The 27,164-nt window shown below is 50.6% G+C and overlaps 1 protein-coding gene across 1 annotated transcript in view; it reads left to right on the top strand.

Moving 5' to 3' along the window:
* ADCY9 (adenylate cyclase 9) overlaps window positions 1-4,914 on the top strand; it is a 43,793-nt gene extending 38,879 nt beyond the window's left edge. Inside the window, exon 12 of the mRNA XM_015409888.1 lies at window positions 3,341-4,914. Within this exon, the coding sequence (XP_015265374.1) occupies window positions 3,341-4,514 (1,174 nt within the window). The 3' untranslated portion in view covers window positions 4,515-4,914. The remainder of the gene's footprint in view (window positions 1-3,340) is intronic.
* Window positions 4,915-27,164: the final 22,250 nt, after the last annotated feature.

Genomic DNA, 27,164 nt, shown 5'->3' on the forward strand with positions numbered 1-27,164 from the left:
CCCTGGGGGGGCTGCCAGTGAACTCTCCTGATAAAGACCCAGTTTGATGTATTTGTATCATTATTATTTTGATTGTGCTTCCAAAGCTGGGCAAATAAGGCTCTGGATCTCGTTGCCTTCTGGCGTAGCAAACCTACTGCCAAGTAACTGAGGGAGAGTGGGCCCTGGTGCAGGAAGCTTCAAGTTACCTTGAGCCCAGTAGCAGACCCTTGGCCTCTGTGGTGGAACGGGCCTGCTGCTTTTCCTAAAGACCCCGTTCCGCCTGCTGCTTCCGTTGGGTTGCCAACTCCATGGAGGGAGCTATTCCACTTCCTTCCACCAGGGCACCGCTGCCACCACTGTCCTGTTGGGGTCTTCCTGCTAGGAGGGACCGTCTCCTGACTCCCCTTCCCAGTTCTGAGGCCTGGCCTCAGAGTCTCCTGCTACTCAGCGCCTGGCTACCACAGGGACCAAATGCAACTTTGGGTTTCCCCCTGGTGGGTTGGCAACAAGTGCGTTGACCGCTTCTCTCCCAGTTGGGGGCTCCTCTGGGAAATCAGCATGTCCGTCTGAGCCATTGGAGGACCACGCGGCACAGAAACGTAAGGTCCACATCCAATATCAAAAATGATTTATTAGCAAGTAAGTTCTAGCACACTTAATCACCACAACAGATCAGCTCGCGCAAACTTGGTTTGTTTATTTATTTATTTGTTTGTTTGTTTGTTCGATTTATACCCCGCCCTCCCCAGCAGGCTCAGGGCAGCTACAACAAGGGCAATTGCCATAACAACAGTTAAAACATCATAAAACAATCATTACACAATAAAAACAATCATTAAGTAAAGTGCGGTGCTCTTGATGTTAAAATGTTTTTCTCAGTCCAAGATGGGTTCAGTCATTAACCTAACCTGACAGCATGCATTCTTTGGTTACCTAGGCGTCTGGGCGTCTGCCCAGGGCCGGCTCACCTCCAGATCTAGTCCACCGTCAAAGATGGCAGCTCGGTGGTGGTACAGTGGTGGCGGCGGCTCCTATACAAAGGCCTGGTGAAAGAGCTGCGTCTTGCAAGCCCTGCGGAACTGCGCCAGGTCCCGCAGGGCCCGAATCTGTTCTGGGAGCTTGTTCCACCAGATAGGAGCCGCCGCCGAAAAAGCCCTGGCCCTGGTTGCAGCCAGCTTGATGTCCTTGGGGCTGGGAACCATCAGTAGGTGCTGCGACCCTGACCGTAGCGCTCTTGGGGGAACATATGGGGAAAGGCGATCCCTTAGGTACGCTGGACCCTGGCCATTAAGGGCTTTATAGGTTGTAAACGCATCCTCTTTCCCTCTTCTGTAAACATACCCTAGCTGATGTTAACCATAAGGTGGGAATGTAGAGCGTAAAGGGTTGCAAAATGTTCTAAAGATGTCCCATTACCCTTAGGTTCCCTGCAGATGGACGGACAGCCAAGCCGCATGGTTAAAAGATGGCTCCCGGCCTGCAGACCAGAGCTCAGTGGTCTGTTCTCTTCCAAGGACCAGCACCAAGAGAGCCTTCCCTCTGGGAGCCAGCACTTTATTAAACCCCTGACTCCACCCATTTTACATCACTCTCTCCGCCCCTTTTGACCTGGTCCACCCAGGTCACACAGGCAGACGCTGGGACACCCAGGTGCAGTCTGGGGCATTCTGGGAAACCTCCAGCTCATTCCTGGGGATTGTCTCTGGGGCAGGTATAGCCCAGCACCTTCCACGCTCTGTTTCCTCCCTGGAGAAGGGGGGATGAGCTGTCTTATCCCATCGTTTCTTCCGCCAGAACCATTAGCCTTTCCGAAGAGGGGTAGCTCAGGTGCTTCTGGAATGCCATGAGATAAAAAAAACCCCCCCCACACTCAGAGGAAGAAATTTTTAAAGCCTACTTGCCAACCTTCCAGGAGGCAAGGCATTTCTCCACAGCCTCAATGATTTATTACGCTTGTAATGATTTATTACGCTGTCAAGCTCCAACTTAAAACTGGCTCGCCAGTTCTGAGATCGCTTGGATTTCAGGGTAATTTATGTCGAAATAAGTGTCTGAGTTTTGCCGTTTGAGATTTGCTCTGATGAAAGCTCTTCTGTGAATAATGCACTCACTGCTGTCTGAAACGGTCCGTCTTCCTCTGCTGTTGGATTCCGTGTGCTTCGAGTTCTGTTATGTCACATTTGGGCTTCATTTCAACAGAAAGTGCCCACTTTGATTCAGGTACAGAGCTGCAGTTAGGGATTAACTGTGCCCATTTCTGCATCCTTCCTTTCTTGCTCAATTGATTGTTGTTTTGTTGTTTTTGAAAGATGGACAAGAAAATCTGTGTAAGGACGTGAAATTTCTAGAACTTTTGATGCCATGGGGGTGGGGGTAGGAATTGAAATAGATGCAATAGTTTCCTATCAAACCTAAATTTATGTTGCTGATTTAACAACATAAAATACAATATTGATAATGTAGCATATAAACTAAAAACTATTTGGAATATCTGTGGAATTTAGAAGTATAAAATAGTGTTTTCTATATGAAAAACTGCAAGTATGCCCAGTACTTGAGGAGGCGTTTCAAGCCCCCCTATGCGACCATCGCACACATCCTAATTTCTGCCACCCGAGAGCCGGGGGAGAGCAAATGAACTCTGTACTGAACAAAATTAGTGTGTTATTTGGAGAGAAGCACTATGATAGAGTGACAATAGGGACATACTTGGATATGAAATTAAAATTACAACGCTGAAGGGTTGAACTCTTCTAGGGTATTGTCATTAGAACACATTATGGCATATTCCGTGTTGCCAAAACTGTTTACATTTAAAGGGAAAAAATCTTGACAATATTGCATGTCCACAGTATACTTAAGGAATCATCAAATGCTGTATGCTTTCTTACATAAAGATTTTTCATGTAACACGTTTTGAGTAAAAAAAAATTTTTTTTCAGTGCTCTCTAAAATTTCCAGATTTTTCTGTCAAGAAAAAAGGGTCCTTGGGGTGGGGAAAAGCACATTCCTTTTTCTAAAAAAATCTGTTTCGTGCTGGGCCAGCACACCTCTAAATCTGCGTGCTTGGTTCAAAAGAGAGGCATTACCCTGGCTAAAGGGAGGTACCTTGATGGACAGACATTTTCTGGGGTTTCTTTTTGGAAGCCAAAATATCCAAAATTCTTCTTCCTAGCATTGGAGAGTGCTTTATGGATTGCATATAACATATTGCTGAGCTTATTGCTGTGGTCATAAAGGTCCAGAAATTTGATTTAAATAAAAGATTAAAATCCCGCTTGCGGTATACACACGATGTGCAGAGATGCTTCTGCACTAACATGTGCTTCCCTCTCTTTCTTGTCTTGCTCGACTCCAGTTCCCCAAACAATCCATGCAACAGGACGACCTCCAAGGACTTCAGGAGGCCGGCGGACCTGATTGGTCAGGAGGTGATTCTGGGCTTCTTCCTTCTGCTGCTCTTGGTTTGGTTCTTAAACCGGGAGTTCGAAGTCAGTTACCGCCTCCATTACCATGGCGACGTGGAAGCCGACCTCCACCGCACGAAGATCCAGAGCATGAGGGACCAGGCGGACTGGCTGCTGAGGAACATAATTCCCTACCATGTGGCCGAGCAGCTGAAGGTCTCTCAGAGCTACTCCAAAAACCACGACAGCGGCGGCGTGATCTTTGCCAGCATCGTGAACTTCAGCGAGTTCTACGAGGAGAACTACGAGGGCGGCAAGGAATGCTACCGGGTCCTGAACGAGCTGATCGGGGACTTCGACGAGCTCCTGAGCAAGCCGGATTACAGCAGCATTGAGAAGATCAAGACCATTGGGGCCACCTACATGGCTGCCTCTGGCCTGAATGCCTCCCAGTCCCAGGACGGCAGCAGCCCCCACGGGCACCTGCAGACCCTCTTCGAGTTCGCCAAGGAGATGATGCGCGTGGTGGACGACTTCAACAACAACATGCTGTGGTTCAACTTCAAGCTGAGGGTCGGCTTCAACCACGGGCCCCTGACGGCGGGGGTCATCGGCACCACCAAGCTGCTGTACGACATCTGGGGGGACACCGTGAACATCGCCAGCCGGATGGACACCACGGGGGTGGAGTGCCGCGTGCAGGTGAGTGAGGAGAGCTACCGCGTCCTGAGCAAAATGGGGCACGACTTTGATTACAGGGGGACAGTCAACGTGAAGGGCAAAGGTCAGATGAAGACCTACCTGTACCCCAGGTGCACGGACAGTGGGGTTGTCCCCCACCACCAGCTGTCCATCTCTCCCGACATCCGCGTCCAGGTGGACGGCAGCATCGGGAGGTCTCCGACCGACGAGATCACCGGCCTGCTGCCTTCTGGGCAGAACTCGGACAAGGCGCCCCACGCGCACGACCACAACGCAGAGTTTTTGCCCTATTTCAAGAAGCTCCCAAAAGAACCTGTGAAATTGGACGACCGACATAGGTTTGGTGAGAAAAAGGACTGTGCGGAGGCTGGTCTCGAGGAGGCCAACGAACTGACCAAGCTGAACAGCTCGAGGAGCGTGTGAGGATGCCCCGGAGCGCGGAGTGGGTGAGAGCTCCGTCCCGAGGAACGCCGAGCAGTCCTCCGAGGGGTGGGGGAGGGGGGGCAGGAGAGAGAGAGAGACCTTCCCCACTGCCCAAGTCGTTGCCTGCCTTGGGTGGATCACAGCCATGCCGGGCCAATGCCCCTCTCGCCCTCTCGCTCTTTGCCACATTCTTTCAGCGGAGAGGAGATAACAAAGTGCCTTCAGACAGATCCTGCTGGACTCCCTCTTTAGGTACCGAGGCACAAAGGCAAACCGTAGGTTGAGGGTATGAATGCGTTCAAGTGACGATAAACCGTGGCTATATCATTTGTATTGTTTCTCACAAACATTGTGTATTGGGGTTATTATTATTATTATTATTTTGGCTATTGCAGATCCATTTGGGGGGGAATATATATATAGCCTTTTGTATGTAAACACGGACAAATGCATGTTTACTTTTATCTTTCTGAGACTCGTATGAAGAGACAGTGAGAGGGGGGACTTGTGGAGGACAGAGAAATGGCAACACCGCAGGATCGTCTCCGGGTGGGGTGGGGTGGGGGGAGTGAGCAGCATTGATTTGCAGTGCTGGTCAGGAAGGGTGGTTGGACTTGTTCCTTCGGCCACAACCGGGCTAAAGTGTCCCTGCGCACACTGGAGCATGTTATGTGCCCCTCACCGAGGAGGCCCTTGATGGTGTGGCAGGGCCTGGTGCTAGCCTGGGGTGTGGGTGTGTGTGCCTGTGCCTGTGCATGCTCCAGAACCAAGCGCGTAGCCAGTCTTATTCTTGGGTGTTCTGTTCTTCTACTCCTGCACGGGTGAATTCTTTTGAGTTTCTGGGTGCAAGAATTCTCATCCCCGCCCTTAAATCCATTCTTGTGCAGATGCTAGGATTTAAATGGCTACTGATTGGTATAATCCGAAACCCAGTTCCAGGTGTCTCTGCAGTCCTATCTAGTCTTTTGCCCGGGCAGAATTGATGGCAAAGGTTAGTGAACCCCTGGGCTATCAAGAGCCGCTTGGCCCGCGCACCCTTCTGCGTTCTCTGCAGGGGTTTGGGGCGTTGGCTGCCGTGCCCGGGAGCTGCTGCTTCTGCAGTCTGTCGTGGCTGTTCAGCAGTTGTTTGTACTGTCCTGTCTAGATGGCACATGCCTGGAGCAGTGCTAAGGTTGCTCACCCCCAGTGTAGCCAACTATTTCATAAAGATGCTGTATTGAAACCGAAATCTGCCACAGAGGGGCGGAAGGGGAAGAGAGTACTTGGTCTGCATTCGTATAAGTTTAGAGGGTTTTTTTTAAAAAGCTAAGCAAGAGCCTTGTGCCACCTAAAAAGTCACAGATTTGTTGTCGGCATGAGCCCTTGCGGGTTGGGGGGGCCGCTTTGTCAGATACTCCAGGAGCAGCCGCCAACCTTCCAAAGCTTGTGCTGCAGGACACGTCTGCCGCAGGACTCGACTTCTGCTGCAAGACTCTGACCTGGCTGTTCTGGAATATGACAGGTTAAAAGAATATGCTTTTCTCAGAGCCCTCTTAAGTTGGCGATGGCATGTGTGAATTTGTGTTCCCAAGAACTTTTCATCTTGTACCTTCTTGTGCGTATAGCACAAAGGTCATAATTTCACCGCTTTGGGCCCAGTCAGACAGCTCTAGTTTTTCTCATTTCCTTTCCTTTTGCAGTCATGCCAGTCTTGCATAAGTTGAAGCCCTTCAGGTTTAGACACATCAGGTGCATCCCTGGAGTGAAGAGGCTCAAAGTCTTCTCCATTTCTTACATCGTTGCATCGCAGGTCATAGCCGCTCCAAACAGCGTTTTAATGTGTTTCTCCTCCTTGACAAGCCCTTGCTAGTGCTTTTGGGTGGGGGAAGCAAATTTCTAGCACAAATGCAGGCTGAGTACCTACCCTTCATCACTGCACTTAGAGGGACTTCATTGCTTACCTCTCAAAATGTGGACGCGAGGGAGAGAAGAAAGCCAGTCTTTACTGTGGCTGCAAGTCCAGAGCCCATCTGTTGGGAAAGATGAGTCCAGTCGGGAAGTTTTGTTTCTCTTCTTGGGTGGAGCGGGCATTCATCATTTCAGGAGGTCTTGGTGTCATTTTGCCCCTGGTCAAACAAAGGTTAATGAAAAGGAGGGCCAATATTAAAACCTTTCCATAAAAAATAAAAAGAGGTACATGTATTTATTAATAATAACAAATTTTAAAACATATATAGAGGCCCATTTGCAACCAATGTATATAAAATATTATATAACAATATCCAGGGCTTACAAAGTTGACCATAAAGCAGATTGTTCAAAAGACACTGCTTTTTACTTATGAATGCTGTGGCAACAGAATCAAAGAAGGACATTTTTGGACCACAAATTTATAATCACTGGGCTAGTGATTGCACTTTAAAGGCCTTATGTGCATACTTACCTTGTGCCTGGTGATTTTACTTTTGAACAATCTGCTTTATGGTCCTCATTGAATTTATACTTTGTATATATTATTGATTGTGTTTATGTAAATATAATTATCTCGCCACTTATGTATGACCTCTGAAGAAGGCCTATTTGGCCGAAACGCGTAAGGTCAACTTTGTAAGCCCTGGATATTGTTATATAATATTTTATATACATTGGTTGCAAATGGGCCTCTATATATGTTTTAAAATTTGTTATTATTAATAAATACATGTACCTCTTTTTATTTTTTATGGAAAGGTTTTAATATTGGCCCTCCTTTTCACTAACCTTTGTTTGGTTTTGGAGTTTATTGTTAGGTTCAGTTTTTTTCCCCCTTGGTTTCTGCTATTTTGCCCCTGGTAACCATCAGGGTATTTGTTTCTGCTTCTTACGGCAGGACTGGCTTCGTTCAAGGCCACTGCCAGGCCTTCTGAAATGGAATGAGTGTTCCAGGCGAGCAGTGATTTCCTTTTCCCTCTTGCTCATCCAAGGGCACGAATATCAGCCTGTGGCTAACTGAACGTAGGGGCCACTTGAACTTCTCACCTGATAATTGTTCCTATTTTCCCAGTTGTCACAGTTCTAGCCATGAGGAATCTGAACAATTAAAACAAGCTAGCAGTCAAAACAGCACAATTTCCCCAACTGGGGAGGGGGCTGTTCCTGAGTCTAGCTCTTTCTTGAGTCAGATCAGCTCCGCATGCCTTTTTGTCTGAGTTTGGGAACTAGTGGCTCATGGCACATTGCTTTCACTAGGACAGGAGAGAGGTTCTGTCCTGAAAAGGACCCTGTGTCCTGTCCTGTCTGTCCACAAATCAGGCAGATGTTGGTTGGAAACTTGGCTGTTTTCAGGCACTGTGTTTTGCTCTGGGTCATGTATGTAAAAGGTGCGTTTGAGATTACTAGAATGGCTCAAAATTTACCTGTCCATGGTCCCAGGGGAAGTCAGATCTCACTTTCCTTGTTTGACAGCGGTACCCGCAAAAATGTGGTGCATTCAAGCCCCTTAGATCTCTTAATGTTGCTGTGTATCCTTAGAAATCACTTTTGTGTTAGGACAAATGAAACCACATTAGTGATATCCAAAAGAGGCACGTTGTCACCCTCTGGTTATCTAATTTGCCTCTGCTGAGCTGGGCACAGAGGCTGGGCTGCTGTATCTCTGACCTTCAAGAGGGCAGGATTTTACTTTAGAAGCAAATTTTTTTTTTGAAAAACAGAAACAAAACAAGTTTTAGTGTTAATTAGAGAAGTTACCATGGAGGAATCTGAGAGTGGGAGAATGTTGTGAAGATAGAGAAGCACAAGGCACCGTTGATCAAGAAGGTGGCCCAGGTAGGGAATGCCGCGTTCTCTGGAGGGCGGCAAGCACAGTTTCACTGACGGATCTTTGGGGACTTGGTCTGTCCATCGTCTCCAATGAAAAGCCTTTTGTCTACTACATTTGAGGAGGGACAAGAAAATGTCAAACGATGATATCCCCCCCACACACACACACACACCTGACTTTTCCAAACCAGCAAAGCAATTCACCCTAGTCCACGTGAACACTCTGGCAATTTTAGAAGAGGAAGAGCTTGGATTTATATCCTGACCTTCACTACCCAAAGGAGTCTCAGAGTGGCTCACAAACTCCTTTCCCTTCCCCTTCCCACACAACAGACACCCTGTGAGGTAGAAGAAGAAGAAGAGACTGGATTTATACCCCGCCCTTCACTACCCAAAGGAGTCTCAGAGCGGCTCACAAACTCCTTTCCCTTCCCCTCCCCACACAACAGACACCCTGTGAGGTAGAAGAAGAAGAAGAGACTGGATTTATACCCCGCCCTTCACTACCTGAAGGAGTCTCAGAGCGGCTCACAAGCTCCTTTCCCTCCCCCTCCCCACAACAGACACCCTGTGAGGCAGGCCGGGCTGAGACAGCTCTGACAGAAACTTCTCTTTTTCAAGGACAGCTCTTATCAGAACTACGGCTTGCCCAAGGTCATCCAGCCAGGTGCAAGTGGAGGCGTGGGGAATCAAACCCGGTTCTCCCAGATTAGAGTCCGCGCACTTAACCACTACACCAAACTGGCTCTCTTTCAGTGTTTTCAGACAGTATACTGATAATGGGATGGCTCTTTAAATGCATAGATCTTCTTCGTGGTCTCTGTGCTTCACACCAATGGGATCTAGTGCGTCTGCGCTGGATCTGCCGGTGCTGTAGCAAGCTCTTTAAAAAGGATTTTCGTGCCCAGTCCCTCTGGGCATGCGCAGGAGCCCCAGTGCGCATGCCCAGAGGGGCGGGCATGGACATCCCGCCAGTTCTTTCCTTACTGCCGCACTGAGCAGACCCTTTCTTCGAGAGGTCTGGATCGCTGTTTTTTGTCGCTTTTTAGCGATTAGCTCTTGTTTTTTTCTCTCAGTTTTCCTTCAGTTGTCCTTTTTCTTGTATTTTTTTAAAAAGGAGAGTTTTTTTTTTTTTTGTCGGGAGGTAAAATTACCTCAGGCCTTTGGGCCATTGCCCCCCCACCACCACCAACCCTTCTTGCCGTTTAGACTGTTTAACTCTCAGTCTATGGAGAGGAAGACAAAACAATCGAAGAAGTGGGGATTTTTAAATCGTTGCCAAAGTTGGAGTAAATTGACTCCTCCGGACGGTCACAAGTACTGTATTTTCTGTCTTGGGGAAACCCACCTCCAGGTAGGCTACTGCTCACTAATCTCCCATTGGTGTGAAGCACAGAGACCACGAAGAAGAAAAACAGGTTGCTTACCAGTAACTGGTGATCTTCGAGTGGTCATCTGTGCATTCACACCACCCGCTCTCCTGCCCCGCTGTTGTCTTCTTCTACCTGTTTTATTAGGAGTTGATACGCGGCGGTTTGTAGGAACTGGCAGCATGTCCGCGCCCGCCCCTCTGGGCATGCGCACTGGGGCTCCTGCGCATGCCCAGAGGGACTGGGCACGAAAATCCTTTTTTAAAAGAGCTTGCTACAGCACCGGCAGATCCAGCGCAGGCGCACTAGATCCCATTGGTGTGAATGCACAGATGACCACTCGAAGATCACCAGTTACTGGTAAGCAACCTGTTTTTCTGTTTCCCTTGCAAATTAGGTAAAGTATGTAACTTTAAAAAACTGAAATATTCCCCCCCCCAGAGGAGGGGGCAAGGTTTCTCTCACAGCCATCTGTGGAGTGTTGGGGTGGTGGTGGTCTCCTCTTACCAGAGTTCCATTTAAGGCCCCTGAGAAGGATCGCCTCCCTTGGTCTTCCGCGATGCAGCCCGGTGGTCTCTGTCACTGCAGCAGGGATGTCTTTCGGGTCATACAGATCCGAAGTGAAATCCCAAAACAAACACCTCTTCTTGTGACCGACCAAAATAAGGCAAAAGTGTTCTCCTAATTGGGCTGGATGTGAAGAAAACAAAGCAGGGGAGGGGAGACAAGAGAGAGCCCTTTGGGGTTTGGGTGCCTTGTTGCAAGCCCCGTGCTGCCCAATGGGCGGTCCTGCTTGCCAGTTTCAGTAACCCAGAAGACGGGCAGAGAAGGGCGTGGCAGCGTTGGTGCGTCTGTCGTTCTCCGGATCTTCACGAGCTGTGCTGCAGCTCCCGTTTTGCTCAAGGGCACCAGGTCTTGTGTGGACTGAGAGTTGAAGGAGTCTTTGGCAAGCAGGGAGGAGTTTGCTGATGTGACACATCCGAGCGCACTTGTGCAACGGTGTAATCCATTGCTCCTTGCTGTTTGTTTGGGGTTTTTTTCCTTAGTGTAGTGGTTGGCCCTCCTCATTTAACCTGGAAGGGAAGGGAAGGCGGTGTCCTCTATCAGACGAGGCGCAAGCTAGGGCTCTAGGCGCTTCCTCTGTTACCGGGTCACCCTGTTCCGTCAGACGTACCCGGGGGAGCCTCTGCTGAAGTCCAGCCAGCCGAAGTGAGACGAGCCCTGCAGGGCAAAGAGGCACCCCAGACTTCCGGCTGACTTTGCACTCACGTGAGCTGAAGGCTCCAAAATGGCCTTTGAAGCAACAGCTTTGAGGCTTAGCAGTAATAAAGTACAACCGGAAGTAATAAAAAAGCCAAAGCCTTAACGAACTGAAAGGCATCAAACACGCCTGGCTCCAGACCTCGAGACCCTGCCTGATGGCTGCCTGCCTGCCTGCCTGCATGTGACCTTCCCTCCCTCCCTCGCCCGTCTGTCGGCCTTGGATCAGAGTTCCATAGAATCAGAGTGGGAAGGGGCCATACAGACCGTCTAGCCCAGGGATCTGCAACCTTTAAGACATAAAGAGCCACTTGGACCCGTTTCCGACGGAAAAAAAACCCGGGAGCCGTAAAACCATTGCGACATTTAAAACAAATATTTAATTTACCTGGTTAATGGGATTTTTGCTCCTGAACCTCAGTGCACAGTGTCTGCACATCAGGGCTGTAAGACGTCACCTTCATTTTTACACAGGCTTGCAAGCTGTCATCTGTGAGGCGTGATCGATATTTGTTTTTAATATAGTTCATGTTGGAGAAGACCTGCTCATATACATATGTGGAGCCGAAGATCGACAGGACTCCAAATGCATACTTTTTCATGTTTATATAAGTGTTGGGGATGGCATTCCATGTTTCGAATACAAGTTTGTCCTGTTTGGGAAGGTTTTCAATATCACTCCATTTATGATTCTGAGCCAAAATTGCCTTCTGACGGGCAACATCCTCAAGAGTAGCGGTCAAGCATTTGAACTTGGACACCCATATATCTTTGTCAGCTAAATCGGCCAGTTCCATCTCAAGATCAGGTTGACTTACACCTGCAAATGCAGTCATATTCAATAGGGATGGATCGATCGCCAGGGGAGTGACAGGGAAGGATAATGTGTTTTTTTCCTCCCTGAACTCACAGAATCGTTTCCCAAACGAGCTTTGCATTGCAGTGATTGCAGACTTGAAATATTCCAAATTTATCGTATCATGTCTTTGAACTCTCTCAAAGAGGGAAAGTGAGACAGTGTACCTCTCTGTAAATCTTTGACAAACACTGTCAACTTGCGCTCGAATGCCAAAACCTCCTCCAGCATGTGCAGGGCTGTGCCTCCTTTCCCCTGAAGGGTTGTATTTAGCCCAACCCCCCCGCCCAGTGCAGGACCCAGGTTCAGTAGGGCTGTGCCCTTTCTTTTTCTTCCACCTTCGAGTTCTAGCCATTTGAGGGGGAGATGATGGGCCACTTCTCAGGACCTGATTGTTTAAAATGTAAGTCCCGTGATCCGTGGCTTGGATCAGAACCTCTTCTTCCATCTCCACTGTGCTCTCCTCGGTTGTAGAGCCCCTTCCTCTCTAGTGCTGGGCCCGTCTTGCTCGTTGCAAGACAGGGGTCTTGTGTGAGTGGAAAGTGGGCTGCGCGGGAAGAGTCCCCCTCAAGGCTGAGCGCCACCGTCTGTGGAAACAGGGAGAAAGGGCTCCCCTCCGAGCCAGGGTCATTCAAGAAACAAACTGGCTTGGGCTTCCCACACCTGAAGGGGCAACTGAGAAGGCTCTCGGGTAGCGACACCAGCCAAGATCTCTGCTTTGGGAAGCTGCTGCTGACACTTGGAGAGACTGAGCTAGATGAGCCTGTGATCTGCCATGGCGGGAAGCTGCTTCGAGCGCTGCCTGAGCAAGCCTCTTCAGACAGTTTGGTGTAGTGGTTAGGAGCTCTAATCTGGGAGAACCGGGTTTGACTCCCAGCTCCTCCACATGCAGCTGCTGGTGTGACCTTGGGTCCGTTACAAGTTCTCTCAGAGCTGTTCTCTCAAGGGCAGTTCTCAAAAGAGCTCTCTCAGCCTCACCTACCTCACAGGGTGTCTGTTGTGGGGAGGGGAAGGGAAAGGAGATTGTAAGCCGCTCTGAGACTCCAGGTGAAGAGCAGGGCATAAATCCAATCTCCTTCTCCTCCTCTTCTTAGACACCTATGCACGATTTTGGTTTTGTCACAGTTGTGTTGAATGCCTGTGTTTGGTTTGGAAGAGCTGCTCCTCTTCCTCGAGACGGCATGCACTGCCCCGCATGCAGCGACGCACGAGGTGTGGGCTGAAGGGTCCGAGTCTCTCCGAGAGTGATGCCGAGACGGAGGCCCTCTGCCGCACTGAGGCAGCATTCAGTATGCAGGCAGGAGCCTCTCCTTGTTCCAGAGTTTTCAGTCCTTCGCCCTGCAGTGGTGGAATGGTTTGGGGGAGGGTGTGTGTGCAAGAGAGGAAAGTGATTTGGAAGTAATTTAATTTTGCTGAGGCAAGATTTCTGTTCAGACGCCTGCCAGCTGCCGGTACTCCGTGAAGACCGACTTTCCTGGAAATCCGCCTCTGGTGTGGCATGTGGTTGTGAGACGTCTGGCAGTTGATAGCTGCCCTCCGATCTGTGCTGAGGGCATCAAGGGGAAAGGCAAAACGAGGCCCCGAGATCTGGGCTCCGGGCGGGAGGGACAGGAGCGGTTGCTGCCTCCACGCAGCCTGCTGAGGGGAAGTGGGCTGAGGCTGGCCTCCAAACACAACTGCTGGGTTATAAATAGCCCGCACATGTTTTGTTGACGATACAAACAATGGCAAAAGCTGCATCGGATAAATGTACACATAATCTCTGAGATTACATCAGATTTGTAACCGGTAGTGCATTAAAGCGACTTCCAGTGCTGGAGCTTATTTCCCAAATGTCGAGGAGTCTGGGAAAAGCCATCCGCCATATGCCAGTTCCGAGGATGATTTGCTCTTTTCAGGGGTGTAGGCTACTTCCGCACCCGGTTCCAGAGTGGCCTTTGGGGTCACCAGCCGCTGGCCCCCCTCTTACAAATTGCCTCCTGCCCCCCCCCCCGCCCGCAGTTAGTATTGTGTTGCGTGGGGGAAACGCTGCCTTCAGAGAGACTTATGTGCCCTTCACCACCTGCACAGGCCTCGTTTGCAGTGAATGGGCAGCAGAGATTAGCTGCGATTGTCCAGGGTAAATGACTAATGGATTTTGGCTTAGCTGCCTGAAATTAAAGGCAGCTGGAAGTGAAAAATCTCCACTCTCCTCTCTGATGTGACTGGTGTTGTGGCCACTGGTGTTTTGATATTACAGCCGCACTTGGGGGCCAAATACTACGTGCTTTTAGGGCCAAACGATACCTCGCCAGCATTCCAGTCATGGTGCTTCATCCTCACCCGTAGTTCGGCTGACAAACTGGCACCATAGCAATATGGAAGTCGATATTAAAAACGTAAAATAAGGAAATGGAAGAACAAGCCACGTACCTGGGTTTGCCTGTCTGAGTAAAGCCAGTTTTGCTTAATACTTGTGTGTCTATGAAATGTTCAAGTCCTTCCCCCCTTCTGGTGTATCTGCTGCAGAGCGATGCTGAGCAGTGTTAACCCTTCTGAGCCTACTGACTCCAGTGGACTTGGAGGTCCCAACCAGTGTTCCCTCTAAGCTGAGTCAGTGTGAGCTAGCTCACTGTTTTTTAGCCTCCGGCTCACACATTTTTGTCTCAGCCCAGGAAGGAGGGCTCAAGAGCAAGTTAACTTATGCAGTAGCCAAATTGCTTGCTCACAACTTTAATCCCAGGAGCTCACCAGGTAGAATTTTTGCTCACAAGACTCCACAGCTTAGAGGGAACATTGGTCCCAATTCTGCTTTGGACCACGCTGTAGGGCAGGCGAGGACCTTGCCGTTTCCTCTTTGAGTGAAAACGATAACGGGAGTTCTTGGCGAGAGTCGTGTTTTCCCACACAGAACAAAGTCGGCTTTTCTTACATAACCAGCTAGGAAAGGAGATGACTGTTGGTCTGTCGACTGCAAGGGCCTTTTGGGGGAAGGGAAGAAGGCAGGCAGAGCCAGCGGCCGACTGCAACGCAAACTCTGCGCCAGGAAGCGGAGTCCTCCCGGGTTCTTCTTCGCGTGCAGGAGCCTGTCAGCCTCCCCCCCCCTCCCCCACAGATGACCTTCAGTAAGGCTGCACATCTGGCCTGTCCCCCACCTGCCCCTGTGGGTTCTCCCGTCAGCCAAGTGGTGGTAGACAGTGACTTGAGTGGATCAGCCAAGCTCTCTGTAGGTCCCTTCAAATACTGCCTGGGTGGATAATAGGAGCAATTAATTTTGGGATGGTTTTGGCAGAATTTTGGACTTGGAGATGATAAACTTGGTATCTCCAAGCCTAGGGATGCTTCCATTCTGCTGTCATTAAGACTCCACTGTGGTTGTTTTTTTAAAAAGCCTATTTTCCGTTTTCACTAGAAGAAGACTAAAAACACCCCCAGCTTTTTAAAAAACAGCCCAGATATGAAATGCGACGAGATCTGCCAAATGTCAACCTAACCTCGCTGGGCTGCCCAAAGGCCCCCCCCCCCCTCAGTTGCATATGAGAGCAGCAAACGGGGCGGGGATGAAAACGACAGCAATTTTTCACCGGGAGTCTGGTTGGCTTCTTAGAAGACGTTTTCCTAGAAAGCGTTCTGTGTGGAGCAGTTCGGTTTGAGTCCAACAGCACTGCAGAGACCAAAAGATTTATTGGGGTAGAAGCTTTCAAGAGGGAAAGTTCCCTGTGTTGGAGAGTCACAGGACTCCGCAGCTTAGAGGGAGCATTGGTTCCCCCCCCCATGTTAATACCAGTCTCTGTGCGAGTGTGGTGGTGCAGTCAGAGTGTCAGGCTCTGGGGGGCCGGGGTCCAAACCCCTTTTCTTCTTCCATAATAATAATAATATATTTCGATTTATTAATCGCTCAATCCTGCAGAGCTGCTGGCTCTGAGCGATTTACAGTTACACATATTAACAAGGGACTAACAATGATTCATAGGGGGTAAGGGAGGACAACATATAAATCTTTTAAAGTTGCACATGTTTGCAGCCGACAGGGTTTTTGTTCCGCTGTAGGCTTAGACGTGTTCCAGACGTCATTCACTCGGCTTGGCTTGATGACGTCAGTTTTTCCAGGACTGCTTCGAGTCGCAGCGTCGCACTGCCACCGCCTGGCCATATTGGCCCATTGCAGGCTTCTTAATGCCGAAGAGATCCTTCCAGGCTTCCGAGCTGGACATTCCGTTTCGCTGGCTAACACCTCCCCCCAGCGAGGAGGTTCAGTGTGCCCACCCTCTCTAAGGAGTGGTACCCATTTTATCTACTCGCCGAAGCTTTCGAACCGCTGGGTGGACGGCGAGCTGGGGACAAGGCTGGTAGCTCACACCAGCGCGTGCTAGAACTGACAGCAGTTCTGTTCAGTTCAGATGTTACTGTAACCAGAGGATAAATCCTCTGTGCCACCGCTCCCCTCCATGGAAATTCCTAGGCTTTCCATGGAAGCGGAGTGGGTGACCCTGGAGTGGGTGACCTTGGCCCAGGAGCCCCATTCCGCCCCCAAAGGACAAGCCAGAACAGTCAGCCTCATGAGCTGCAAGTTCTGTTCCTCGCGGCTCTCGCCTGTGCTGCTCAATCACTGTGTTTTCCACGGGAGAAGATTCCCTTCCCTGTGACGAGAAGGGACCTGGCTTTGCTCGCCCAGAAGGAGGCACTGCCTCACCAGTGCGGCAGATAAAGACCTGAAGGCAGCTCCGTTGCCCTGAGAAGAAAACATGTCAGGCTTTGCTCCGTCAGCCTGGCCACTTTAGACGAAGGACAGAATGGGAGCTCTGTTGTTGGTTGGGAGGGGGATTCTTTAGCAATGAAACAGCTGATCAACCTGGAACGTGTCCAGAAGCTGAGATCAACTGTTCCTGCCATGGGAATCACTCCAGGTTCTACCAGATGGCAGAAGCAGAGGGAATGGTTCAAGGACTCGCAGCAAAGCCGCCTTCCACATTCCTGTGGGGCAGCCCTCACGGACTCTGGCCTGGCTCCCCCTTCCTTCGGCAGATTTCTCCCCAGGGTCCAGTCAGCTCCGTCAGTTTGTGTGGGGGGGAGAATCACTCAAGCTGTGCAAATCTTAACTCCCGAAGGGAATGGCTATGGAGCAGTGTTCACTTCGCTTGCCCTGTCTGAAATTTTCTGATAAGACTCACTCAAACCTGGTCTTGTTAAGTGTGACAGAGGTTGTCGCACCCTTTCAGGATTGCTAGGAATTATAACATTCTGTCATTTTCTCCTTCCAGAGAAGGATGTTGGCCATGTCCCCATCTTAGACCTGAGGGCCATCAACAGCTCTGTCTGCCCAGGAGATTCTGGGTGGTCACTCTTGTGCTGACGCTCCTTCTGCTTTAGCCAAAGGGATATGGTTCAATTCTGCAGCCCTGCAAGACTCCCCCCCCCCAAAATATCTCAGGCTTTCCATAATATTGCAAATATCTCCACTGCACAGGAGGCAATGTACATTGTCAGCAGTGTTCCCCCTAAGCTGAATTAGTGTGAGCTAGCTCATGGTTTTTTAGCCTCCAGCTCACACATATTTGTCTGAGCTCAGGAAGGGGGCTCCAGAGCAAACTAATTTATGCAGTAGCCAAATTGCTCACTGTCATGTCCCCTAGTGGGTTGCCGCCTTCCTCTGCCACCACTCTGGACTTAGGGTCCTTCGGGAAGGCCCAGAGTACCCTCCCAAGACCAACCAAAATGCCCCTTTTAAGCCAAGAAATATAGGCGTGATGACCAGGCAGAGAACATTAAACAAATGGTTTATTAATACAGTAATGGGGCACTGAAAACGAGACAAAGTGTTTAAAATATAGAACAGTGTCTAAAGGTAAAATAAACAACTCGTGCGGCTACCTATTTCACTTGACTGGTTACTATTCAAGGCCCACAGCCTTCTATACCAGGCCTGTGCTTGTAAACACTCTGTCCCAAGTGAAGGATCTTTCAGGCCAGACTGTCTCATCAGCTTAACTCTGTGAGAGTAAAGAAACGCAGTTCCACAGCCCCCAAAGTATAAGTCACAATCTCCTCACACAATCCCTGGACACCGATTGGTTTCAACTGTCGCTAAGCATTGGGGATCGTAGGCTGTCTGCTTTCCACTCCCACACCGGTCTCCTGGGGCCTAGGCTTCTAGGCCTTGTCTCCCAGTCCTTCACAGATCATGACACTGACTCACAACTTTAATGCCAGTAGCTCACAAAGAATGATTTCTGCTCACAAGACTCCACAGCTTAGGGGGAGCATTGATTGTCAGTACTGTGTAGTGTAGCCAGTTTGGTGTAGTGATTAAGTGCACGGACTCTAATCTGGGAGAACCGGGTTTGATTCCCCACTCCTCCACTTGCACCTGGCTGGAGGACCTTGGGCAAGCCATAACTCTGGCACAGCTGTTATTGAAAAAGAGCAGTATCTGTTAAGAGCTCTCTCAGCCCCACCGACCTCACAGGGTGTCTGTTGTGGGGAGGGGAAGGGAAAAGAGTTTGTAAGCCGCTCTGAGACACCTTTGGGTAATGAAGGGTGGGGTATAAATCCAATCTCCTCTCTCCTTCTTCTACTGTTGACCAACCTTCGAGTTTTCACAAAGTATGTATTTATTAGGGCATTTCTATGCTGCTTTTCTCCTCAAACTTCCAAAATACTAAACCACCCACTCAATGCAATTTCAACAGACACTCATGATCTCTCTGCCACCCGGGAGATTCTCCTCTTTCCAAACGCCAGCTCCCTGCTCTTAAAGGGGCCCCTTTAAATGCAGAGAGCTGCCATTTCTCCCCCCCCTCCCCCCCGGCCCCCCCCCCCAGGGGGGGGGGGGGGGGGGGGACGACCACCCTAACTTCTCCAGTGGCATTCACTTTATTGGACTGGAATGGATCCCCACGTATGCATGGACCAGGTGTGAATATCTTCATTTCGGCAGCAAGTGCTGAATGCCCCCAACCAATGCTCCCTCTAAGCTGTGGAGTCTTGTGAGCAAATATTTTACTTTGTGAGCTCCTGGCATTGAAGTTATGAGCAAGCGGTTTGGCTGCTGCATGAATTAGTTTGTTCTGGAGCCCCATCCTTCCCGAGCGGAAACAAAAATGTGTGAGCCGGAGGCTAAAAGACTGTGGGGTGGCTCACACTCACTCAGCTCAGAGGGAACACTGCCCCCAAGTAGCACACCAGGTGCTCCCCAGAGGGGAATGCCTTTTCAGATCACAAGATAGCCAGTTCTCTGTACGTGTTCCCCCCCATTCCTCCTCACACCACCAGTCTTCGCTAACAGAGCTTCTTTATCTGTGCCAAGGGGGACTCTTCTCGGCTTCCTTCAAGGATGGACTCTGTTATCCCAGGTCCTGGGAATGGTATTATTTGGCAGGGGAAAGTTCCTTCAAGTCACAGCCGACTTGTGTCAACCCTGTAGGGTATTCAAGGCAAGGAGAGGTAGGTGGGTTGCCCTTGCCTGCCTCCGCGTAGCCACCCTGGACTTCCTTGGTGGGTCCTACCATCCATGTATTGACCAGGGCTGACCTTCTGAGACCTGATGAGGTCCGGCTCGCCTGGGACAGCTGGCTTGTCATTGCCTGACTGAGTAGCAGCCCTGGGTCTCCTGGGGGGGGGGGAGAGGGTCTCCCATCCAAGGACTAATCAGGGGGCCGTATGAAATCAGGCCAACCTGGGCCATCCAGGTCAAGGCAGGGTATTATTTACTTATTACTTAGGATATCTTTGTGCCACTTTAGAGTCCTGTTTTAGGCGGCTGACAGTTAAAATAGCCGTGTAGCGACGTTCCACTGTGACGTGGCCAGAACGCGCTGTGTGGCGTGGTAGAAGCCCACTCCAGGATCAGCGACTTTGGTCTTCAGGCGACTGATCCTTCTGAACTCAAGGAAACTATCCGTGTGCTGCTGCGTCTTTACCAAACAGGACCGTGGTTGTCTGCCTGCTGCATTCCAGTATTGGCGTCCACTGCAACATTTCAGGGCTGGAATACTTATTCCAGCATTCGCAAGGGTTTATTCTTTCAGTGTAATCTTGCCTACATTGCACCCTTCTTTAAAAAGCTGTTTCTTTGTTCCACTGCTGCCCGAGCGGTGTTTTACAGGCCTCCGCTGATCCTGACTGCCGGCAGCCTGAAACACTCGACTCTTTGACTCTGCCAAGGCAGCCTTTCTGATAATAACACTATATAAAGAAACAAAAACGCAAGGGTACACCATCAACAAATGTACAGATTTCACAAGTTGCCAGTCGACACAAGTCTATTGAAACATGGTAACATTACATCACTAAATAAAGTAGAATTGGTGGTCACAATTAAAAGATAATGGTCACAATAATGGTAATAAACAACGAGAGATTCCTCTGAATCCTTTCATGAAATCGTGTCCAAAGGACCTCAGAGCCCACAAACAAGGCAGAGGATGTCCCAAAGAACAAAGAAGCTGCTGCGGCCGAAAGACGTCCTTCCCAGGTATGCCAGACGTTTCAAAACATCCTTCCTCAGTTACACGGCTGAAAAATGGAACCAGATTTCCACAATAGTCTAGGCACAGCTCATATCTCAAATGGAATCCATGGTTCTCCTATGGCTCAATAGGCTTGTGTCTACCGGCAACTTTTGACATTTGTATATTTGTTGATGGTCTACCCTTGTGTTTTTGTTTCTTTTATACATTATATACGCTTGGGGTCCCTATTGTTTGGTTTTTCTGATAACACTGGTGAGGCCAGCATCTCCGCTCAATCCTCAGTGCCTCCTCTTTCACACGGAGGAAAGCAGAACACAGCTGGGGGTCCAGTGGCCCCTTTAAGACCAACGAGTTAAATCTCTGGTGATCAGCTCTCGTGTGCCACTGGACTCAAAACTTCGTTCTGTTACTTCAGACCAAGATGGCTACCCACCTGACTCTGTCTTCAACAAGGAAACTGGTTCTCCATCCAGAGCAGGGTTCTCTCTAAGCTGAGTTAGTGTGAGCTAGCCCATAGTTTTTTTATAACAAACACAAATACAGAAAAGTTTGGAGGTACCATTTGCATCATTCTTTTAGTTATTTTGTTACCTCGTACATTGTCTACTTTGCAGAGGTAATTTTCTTAACCAAGACGGTTTCCCGGGTCCGCCCTCACCAGGATCTCCTGACTTTCTGTGGACATTTGTGAGGCTCCCGCTTTGCATGTTGGCAGATTGGCCTTCTTCCGGAAGGGTCTCAGGCTGTTTGTGTCCTGTGGCCAAGCCGAGCCCCTCAATGCCAGCTCTGCTCCGACTGTTACAAATTGGCGCACAGCTGCTGCTGACAACTACCCGCCAGCGCTCACTCCAGGAGAGCAGCGGCAACCTCTGCAGCTTCTGGGAGAGGCAGGCCCCATGCCAGCCCCATGGTTGCAGCTCTCTCCCCACCTTTGTGAGGCCTTAGATGTCAGGTGTCCCTACCACCAGGCAGGTCACCTGGCGACTCTTCTGCCCATGGGTGTGTGCGTGCACGCAAGCAATGAGAAAGGAGTCACCCCGCCCGCCCTCCCCCTTGCCGCAGAGGTGCCTTGAGCCCCGCCACCTTGTTCCAAGCAAAGGTCTGAGCAGCTCTTCCCCGCCAGATGTGTGCCACTCGGCCGGGGGGGCGTTGGCGTGCCCAGGGGAGCCACAGGACCCTTTGCCGCAGAAGTGTCTCACTCACTGGTGCTCGGGGCAGAGGTGGAGCCCACAGGGTGACTTTGCAGAACACCTCTGGGGAATGTCAGTCACGGGTAAGCAACCTGGATGTGCTCGCTCAACTGAATGTCTGGTTCCCTAATTTAATATCCGGACCAAGTGTGAGTCCAGTGGCACCTTTAAGACCAACGAAGTTTAATTTGCAGTATCAGCTTCAGGTGTCTGAATGCACGCGAAGGCTGACACCCAGAGTTAAACTTTCTTGGTCTTGTAGGTGCCTGTCTGGACTCTGTTCTGCTGCTTTAGACCAACACAGCGACCTGCCTGATAAGATCCAGGCCGTTCCTGCAGCGTCACCCTCAGAAGACTGAACTCTGGGCAGTTTTAACCACAATAAGCAAACTTCTCTTTGCCCCAAGGTCTGACTTCTTCTCCTGCTTGACAGAGGCACAGCCTTCCACCCCTTACCCCCCCCCCCCCCCTCGCCACACCTAAGCTCTTTTCAGACGTGAGGGAATCTATGTCGGAACCTCTTGATTTGGTGGGTCCACCGTCACGAGGCGGATTTAGGAAGGAAGATCCTTCAAACCACCGCTTTGCTAGAGCCATTACCCTGAGCGCATTCCACTGTAAAACAATGATTTTTTAAAACATCCTGTCTGCACAGTTTAAATGGTTGAGCTTTCAGTACTGTTTAGACTCAAGTGCCATTAAGAGACTCCTTCAGGGGAGAGGGTTCTCAGAAAGCTGCTGAATGTAACTACCCTTGAATCCAGAAACCGTGGTGTGCGCCCCCCCCCCCAATTCCTGGCTGGATTTGAGGGAATTGATAGTTTATCACGCAAGTGTCGTGTGAGTCTGCAGAGCCCCAGGTTGACCTTGTGGCCAAGACTCTGGATCCCTGCTGCTTCAGGGGGGTCGTTGCCGACAATGGTGTTACGTCTCTCCCTTCACAGTCCCCCTGCCCCAAGCCGGCACTGGCAGCTTTGACCACCAGCAGCAGCAGCTGCTACCAGGCAGGTCTCTGGGTTGGCCTTCCTATTCTGAAGGCAGCCCTTGAGCCAGGTGGCCGTGCAAAGGGCGTGTTTGACCGCTGATCCACCGCCTCTCCCCAGAGCAGAATTCTGTATCGCTGGCTTTAAAAGTATCTTGTGAGCTCACACAGGAGGGGCTCAAAGATTCACATTCAGAATTACTTACAAATATGCGAGGAAAACGACAACAAAAGAGCTGCAGAGCCATTCAGTCTGGAGCCTGAGAGGACCCATGAAGCCACCCTCGGTCCCTTGAGCACTACTCTGCATCGCTTCAGTGGCTGTCTGTGGGCCTCCAGCCTTCCCCCTCCCCTGCTGCTCCCCGAGGGCCTGCCTGAGCCACAGCCCCCCCCCCCGTGCCTGGACACCTGGTACCGACAGCCCTCTGCAGGGCTCTGCTTGGCACTGGAGCCGTCCCGGCCTGTGGAGCATCTCCTCTGTACGTCCCGTTTCTGTCTGATGACCTTTCAGTTCTGTTTAGTGTTTCATGCCTGTGCCAAATGGGAGTTCCCTCTGCAAAGCCAGATGCCATCATCATCATCTTCTGCCTCCCACTCTGGTTTTCTGCCTTCTCATTTGCAGCTGCTCAGGTGTAAAAGCCACCTGTAGGGAATCCTAGTTTCTGAAAGTTTCCAGGTTGTATAATGCCACATATCCAATAAATATTTTCAAAACTGAAGTCACTTCGAGTTTCTCATCTCTCCGGCAATGCTGCTGCCGTTCGCAGCCCATACACGGAGGGGAGGGGGGGTAAGGGGGACCACGTGCAGAACTTTGGACCCTCCTGGAAGGAAGATGTCTGGAGCCCTCCGCCTTTTCTTTGGACCAAGTCTGGAAGCCAAAGCGGTTCTGAGGTCTCATCTCCTGCGGAGCAGAGGTTTCCTTGCTCCAGTTTAACATTTAGCGAGAACCTAACTGAAGGGACAAGACTTCCAAATCAAAGTTACCAACGGGTCTCTCTCATACCCTGTAGGGGACTACCTGGGGACCAGCAAAGACTTGTTAATTTATTCCCTCCGCCTTGGAGACATTTACTGAGGATGTCCTGAAAAAAGCAGTGATTTTGTATTTCTCAGTTAACTTTGTGAACAGAGCTCAGTCCCCTTTCCTCTGGAGGAAACTCAACCATCAATGCTGTCTCATTTTCAGAGAGGAAATTTGCTTTAAAAAGCAGAACAGACTGCTTGGGCCAAGAAACCTATAGGCACCGCTGCATTATTTAGCTCAATCATATGGGCCCGTATGAGGGAATTGGAATGATCCCCCCCCCCGGTTTATTTTGTCTGTTCCTCAGTGGAAAGCAGAGGAAGTATCTTTAAAGCATATGGGCACCTCTGCTCTTTGACCAGTGCACCCTTTAAGCTATAAATCCTGACATCGGTTTACACCACATTTAAACTTTATTTTACTTCTCTAGAGGTACTTTCCTTTTCCTCCGTGTGAAGCAGCCGGCATCTTTCCTTGAGGCCAAGTAATGGCCAATGTTTCTCAAGCACTTTCTTCCCAAGGTACCTGCCTCTAGCATCTGAGCGCCGCCCCCCCTCCCCCGGGGGTGTCTGTGCATGTCCGTATAACCGACTGCCGGGCAGTGCCTTTTCTCCTCAGCCAAAGCATCCCAAGGCCCATCCTAGCCGGAGCTTTTTATTCCCCAGGAAAACCTGGAAGAGGCTTGCATTCTTGTGCCTGGACGGCTGCTGCAGGTGTTGGGAGCAGGTGAGTTCAGCCCGTGCCTGTCTGCCTCGTCCTAAAGGGACGCTTGGGAGGAAGCGACTGCAGTGACAACTTGGGTGTTGAGGCCTTGGGTGGCTGTTAGAATTGGCACCTGTCAAGGAAGACGTTTGCTTTGCGTTTTCTAGTTTTATGGGTTTTGCCGTAGTCTTCAGTGGGTCTCCGTTCCCAGAAGCTTGGGAATTGCTGTTCTAGACCCCAGGGTGCCAGAAGTAGAGAGGAGCACCAGCCACAGCAGCAGAGAAACGCAAGGTCTGGCCACTGGATGCCAGGCCAGCCCTTGTGACCCTTCCTCTTCCCGGCAGATCAGAGACAGGTCCTCCTGCTGGCCTGTTAACACCCAAGCAACGTCAAGGCAGGGCGTTCTTTTAGGGTCTTCACTCACAAGTCCACCTTCTGCATTACGGAGAGTAGGGCAGGGGTCGTTTTGATGGTGGTATTTTCACTTCTTGTAAGAAACGTCGGCTTCTGTCCTCCATTTCTCAGTTCTTTTCATTGGAGGGATCATTCTGTGAGTGATGTTGACCCAAGTGGATGGCTGTTTTGTTTCTGGGTAGTCTTCCTCGGTCAGAACTCAAAAGCTCATGAAAGTCAAGTAGGGGAAAGCCCACAACATAAAGGAGGACCCCAAAGAACATTTCCGGCTGGGGGAGGGAATAAAGGGGAGGGGCTGTGGCTCAGTGGTAGAGCCTCTGCTGGGTGTGCCAAAGGTCCCAGGCTCAGTTCCGCCCCCATCTCCAGTTAAAGGGACCAGGCGGGAGGTGGTTGGAAGGAACTGGGAGTGACCCTGGAGGACTGGCTGCCAGTGTGGGTAGGTGAGGGGTCCCCAGCCTTTTGGAGCCTCTGGGCGCTTTAGGAGTCCTGACTGTGCGGTGGCCACAGTCGCAGAACGGCTGCTACAAAACGGCTCCTGCGGCTTCGGGGAGATCCTAGGGCTGCGGTGGCCAAAGCCAAGGAATCTGCGCAGTCACTCAAGTCTCCAGCGGTCAATTAGAAGCCTTGCTTGGTGAAGCCCCACCCACTTTCCAAAACGCTCAGTGGCAGCAGGGAAGGTGTCGGGGAGGGCCGTGGTGCCCCGGGCCCTGTGTTGGGGACGCCTGCCAGAGACAATCCCGATCTCGATGGGCCCAAAGGCGTGTGCGTGAGTGCCAGGCAGCTCCCTGCCTGTGGGAGGCAGTTCTGAAAGAGAGCAGGCGGGGGACTGAGTAGGCCAAGCCGCTACAAGTCAAGGAAGGCGCATCCACACCGGCAGCCCAATCCGAAGGCCCCGATCCTGGCACACTGCTGGCTCTCCCAGTGGAGCCAAGTGGCGGCATCCGTGGAGGAGAGGGGGTGGGCACCCACCAGTGGGCTTCCCTGCTGGAGTCTGGTAAGGTTACGCTGCCATGAATAAGATCTTTAGGGTTTGGCTGCAGCCCCGTCGCTGCTCCCGGCTGAGCGTGTGATCTGCTGCAATGCCTGCCTCTTGACTGTTTTGACTGTTTTCATTGTTCTGGTATTTACTTCTTCAACTGTTTTAACGATTATAATTTATTCTTGTGACTGTCCGGTCCCCCACAGCTATTAATCCAATACACGTTTAGGCAAAGTAGTATTTTATTAAAGCTATGATAGAGCAGGAACAAGTTCATTGTCCAGAATGCCTGGGCCAGGGTGGGCAAGGAATAATGTAAGACATTCAAACAGGGTAATAACCAATAATCTCCATTCCTGCCGAGCGGGCAGACTCCAGGTTACGCGCTCAAAAGCCTGAGAAGCAACGTTCCTTAAAACCTAAACAATTACAGCTTCACACGGTGCAGTTCATTATACATTTGGCAAAGCAGCTCCCCCACACACCTGTTAACCTTGCAGATAAGCGTTGCCTAGCGTTTACAGACAGGAATGCATGAGACAAGATCATACACAGGGAAGATAGGGCATGCGCAGATGCCAGGGGAGGGGGGGGGGAAACCAACTGCCTCCCAGTCTTCTATGGCAGCTAGCTGACAGGGACCCACCCTGAGCCCACTTGTGGGAAGAGGAGGATATAAACTGAAAGAACTAAATTGAAAGAAATAAAAGTAAGCAGAAGCGCAGCCATGGTAGCAGAGTCTGTCTGTCGCAAGCCTGCCGCAGAAATGTCAATCAAAATGTAAACACAGTGAGATGCAGGAGAGATAAATGCAAAGTTCTGCCTTTGGGCCAAAAGACTTGAATGCACAGGGGTGTGGAAAGGATGTTGGGAATACCTGGCTGGGCAGGAGCACACCCGAAAAGGATCTCGGGGTGGCAGTCAGTCACCTGAGCCAGCAGTGTGATGCGGCTGCAAGAACAGTGAATATGATTGAGGGCTGCATCCCAGTGCTCTGGAGTGTGGCATCCAGCTCTGGGGCACCGAGCGCTTCAAGACAGGCCCGTAGCCAGGATTCCTTAAATTGGGGGGGGGGGTTTGTAAAAAGTCAGGGGGCTATCTGGCAGCACACCTTAAAGACAAACAAAATTTTCCCACCCATTTGCAACCCCTAAACCAGTGGTGGCGAACCTATGGGACAGGTGCCAGAGGTGGCACTCAGAGCCCTCTCTGTGGGCACACATGCCATCGCCCCAGCCATGCCCAGACCCTCATTAAAGTGTCGAATTCTCTGCCAAATAATGTTAAGTAAACGATTGCTTTCCTTACTTTGTTTGGATCATCCTAAGTCAATGTGTGAGTTCTTTTTTCTAAAGTAAAACCAGGTCAGTATTCAGGTTGCCGTGTGGGCCCTTTGCGATCAATAAGTGGGTCTTGGGTCGCAGTTTGGGCACTCGGTCTCTAAAAGGCTCGCCACCACTGCCCTAGGCCAACCACCTGGCTGCACCAGGGTCCCCAGGGCGCACACCTCCTCCTCTGCCAGCGCTCAGCACTCCAAAGAGGTGCCCCCCCCCCCGGCCTGGCTCTCATGCTGCCGGAAGTTCCTGCACCGCACTGGGCATGGCGGGGGGGGGGCGGCTGTCCCACTCCGGCGGGCCGGA

Source organism: Gekko japonicus, unplaced genomic scaffold (genome assembly GCF_001447785.1).
Source record: "Gekko japonicus isolate JY-2015 unplaced genomic scaffold, Gekko_japonicus_V1.1 scaffold78, whole genome shotgun sequence".
Taxonomy (NCBI): Eukaryota; Metazoa; Chordata; class Lepidosauria; order Squamata; family Gekkonidae; genus Gekko; species Gekko japonicus.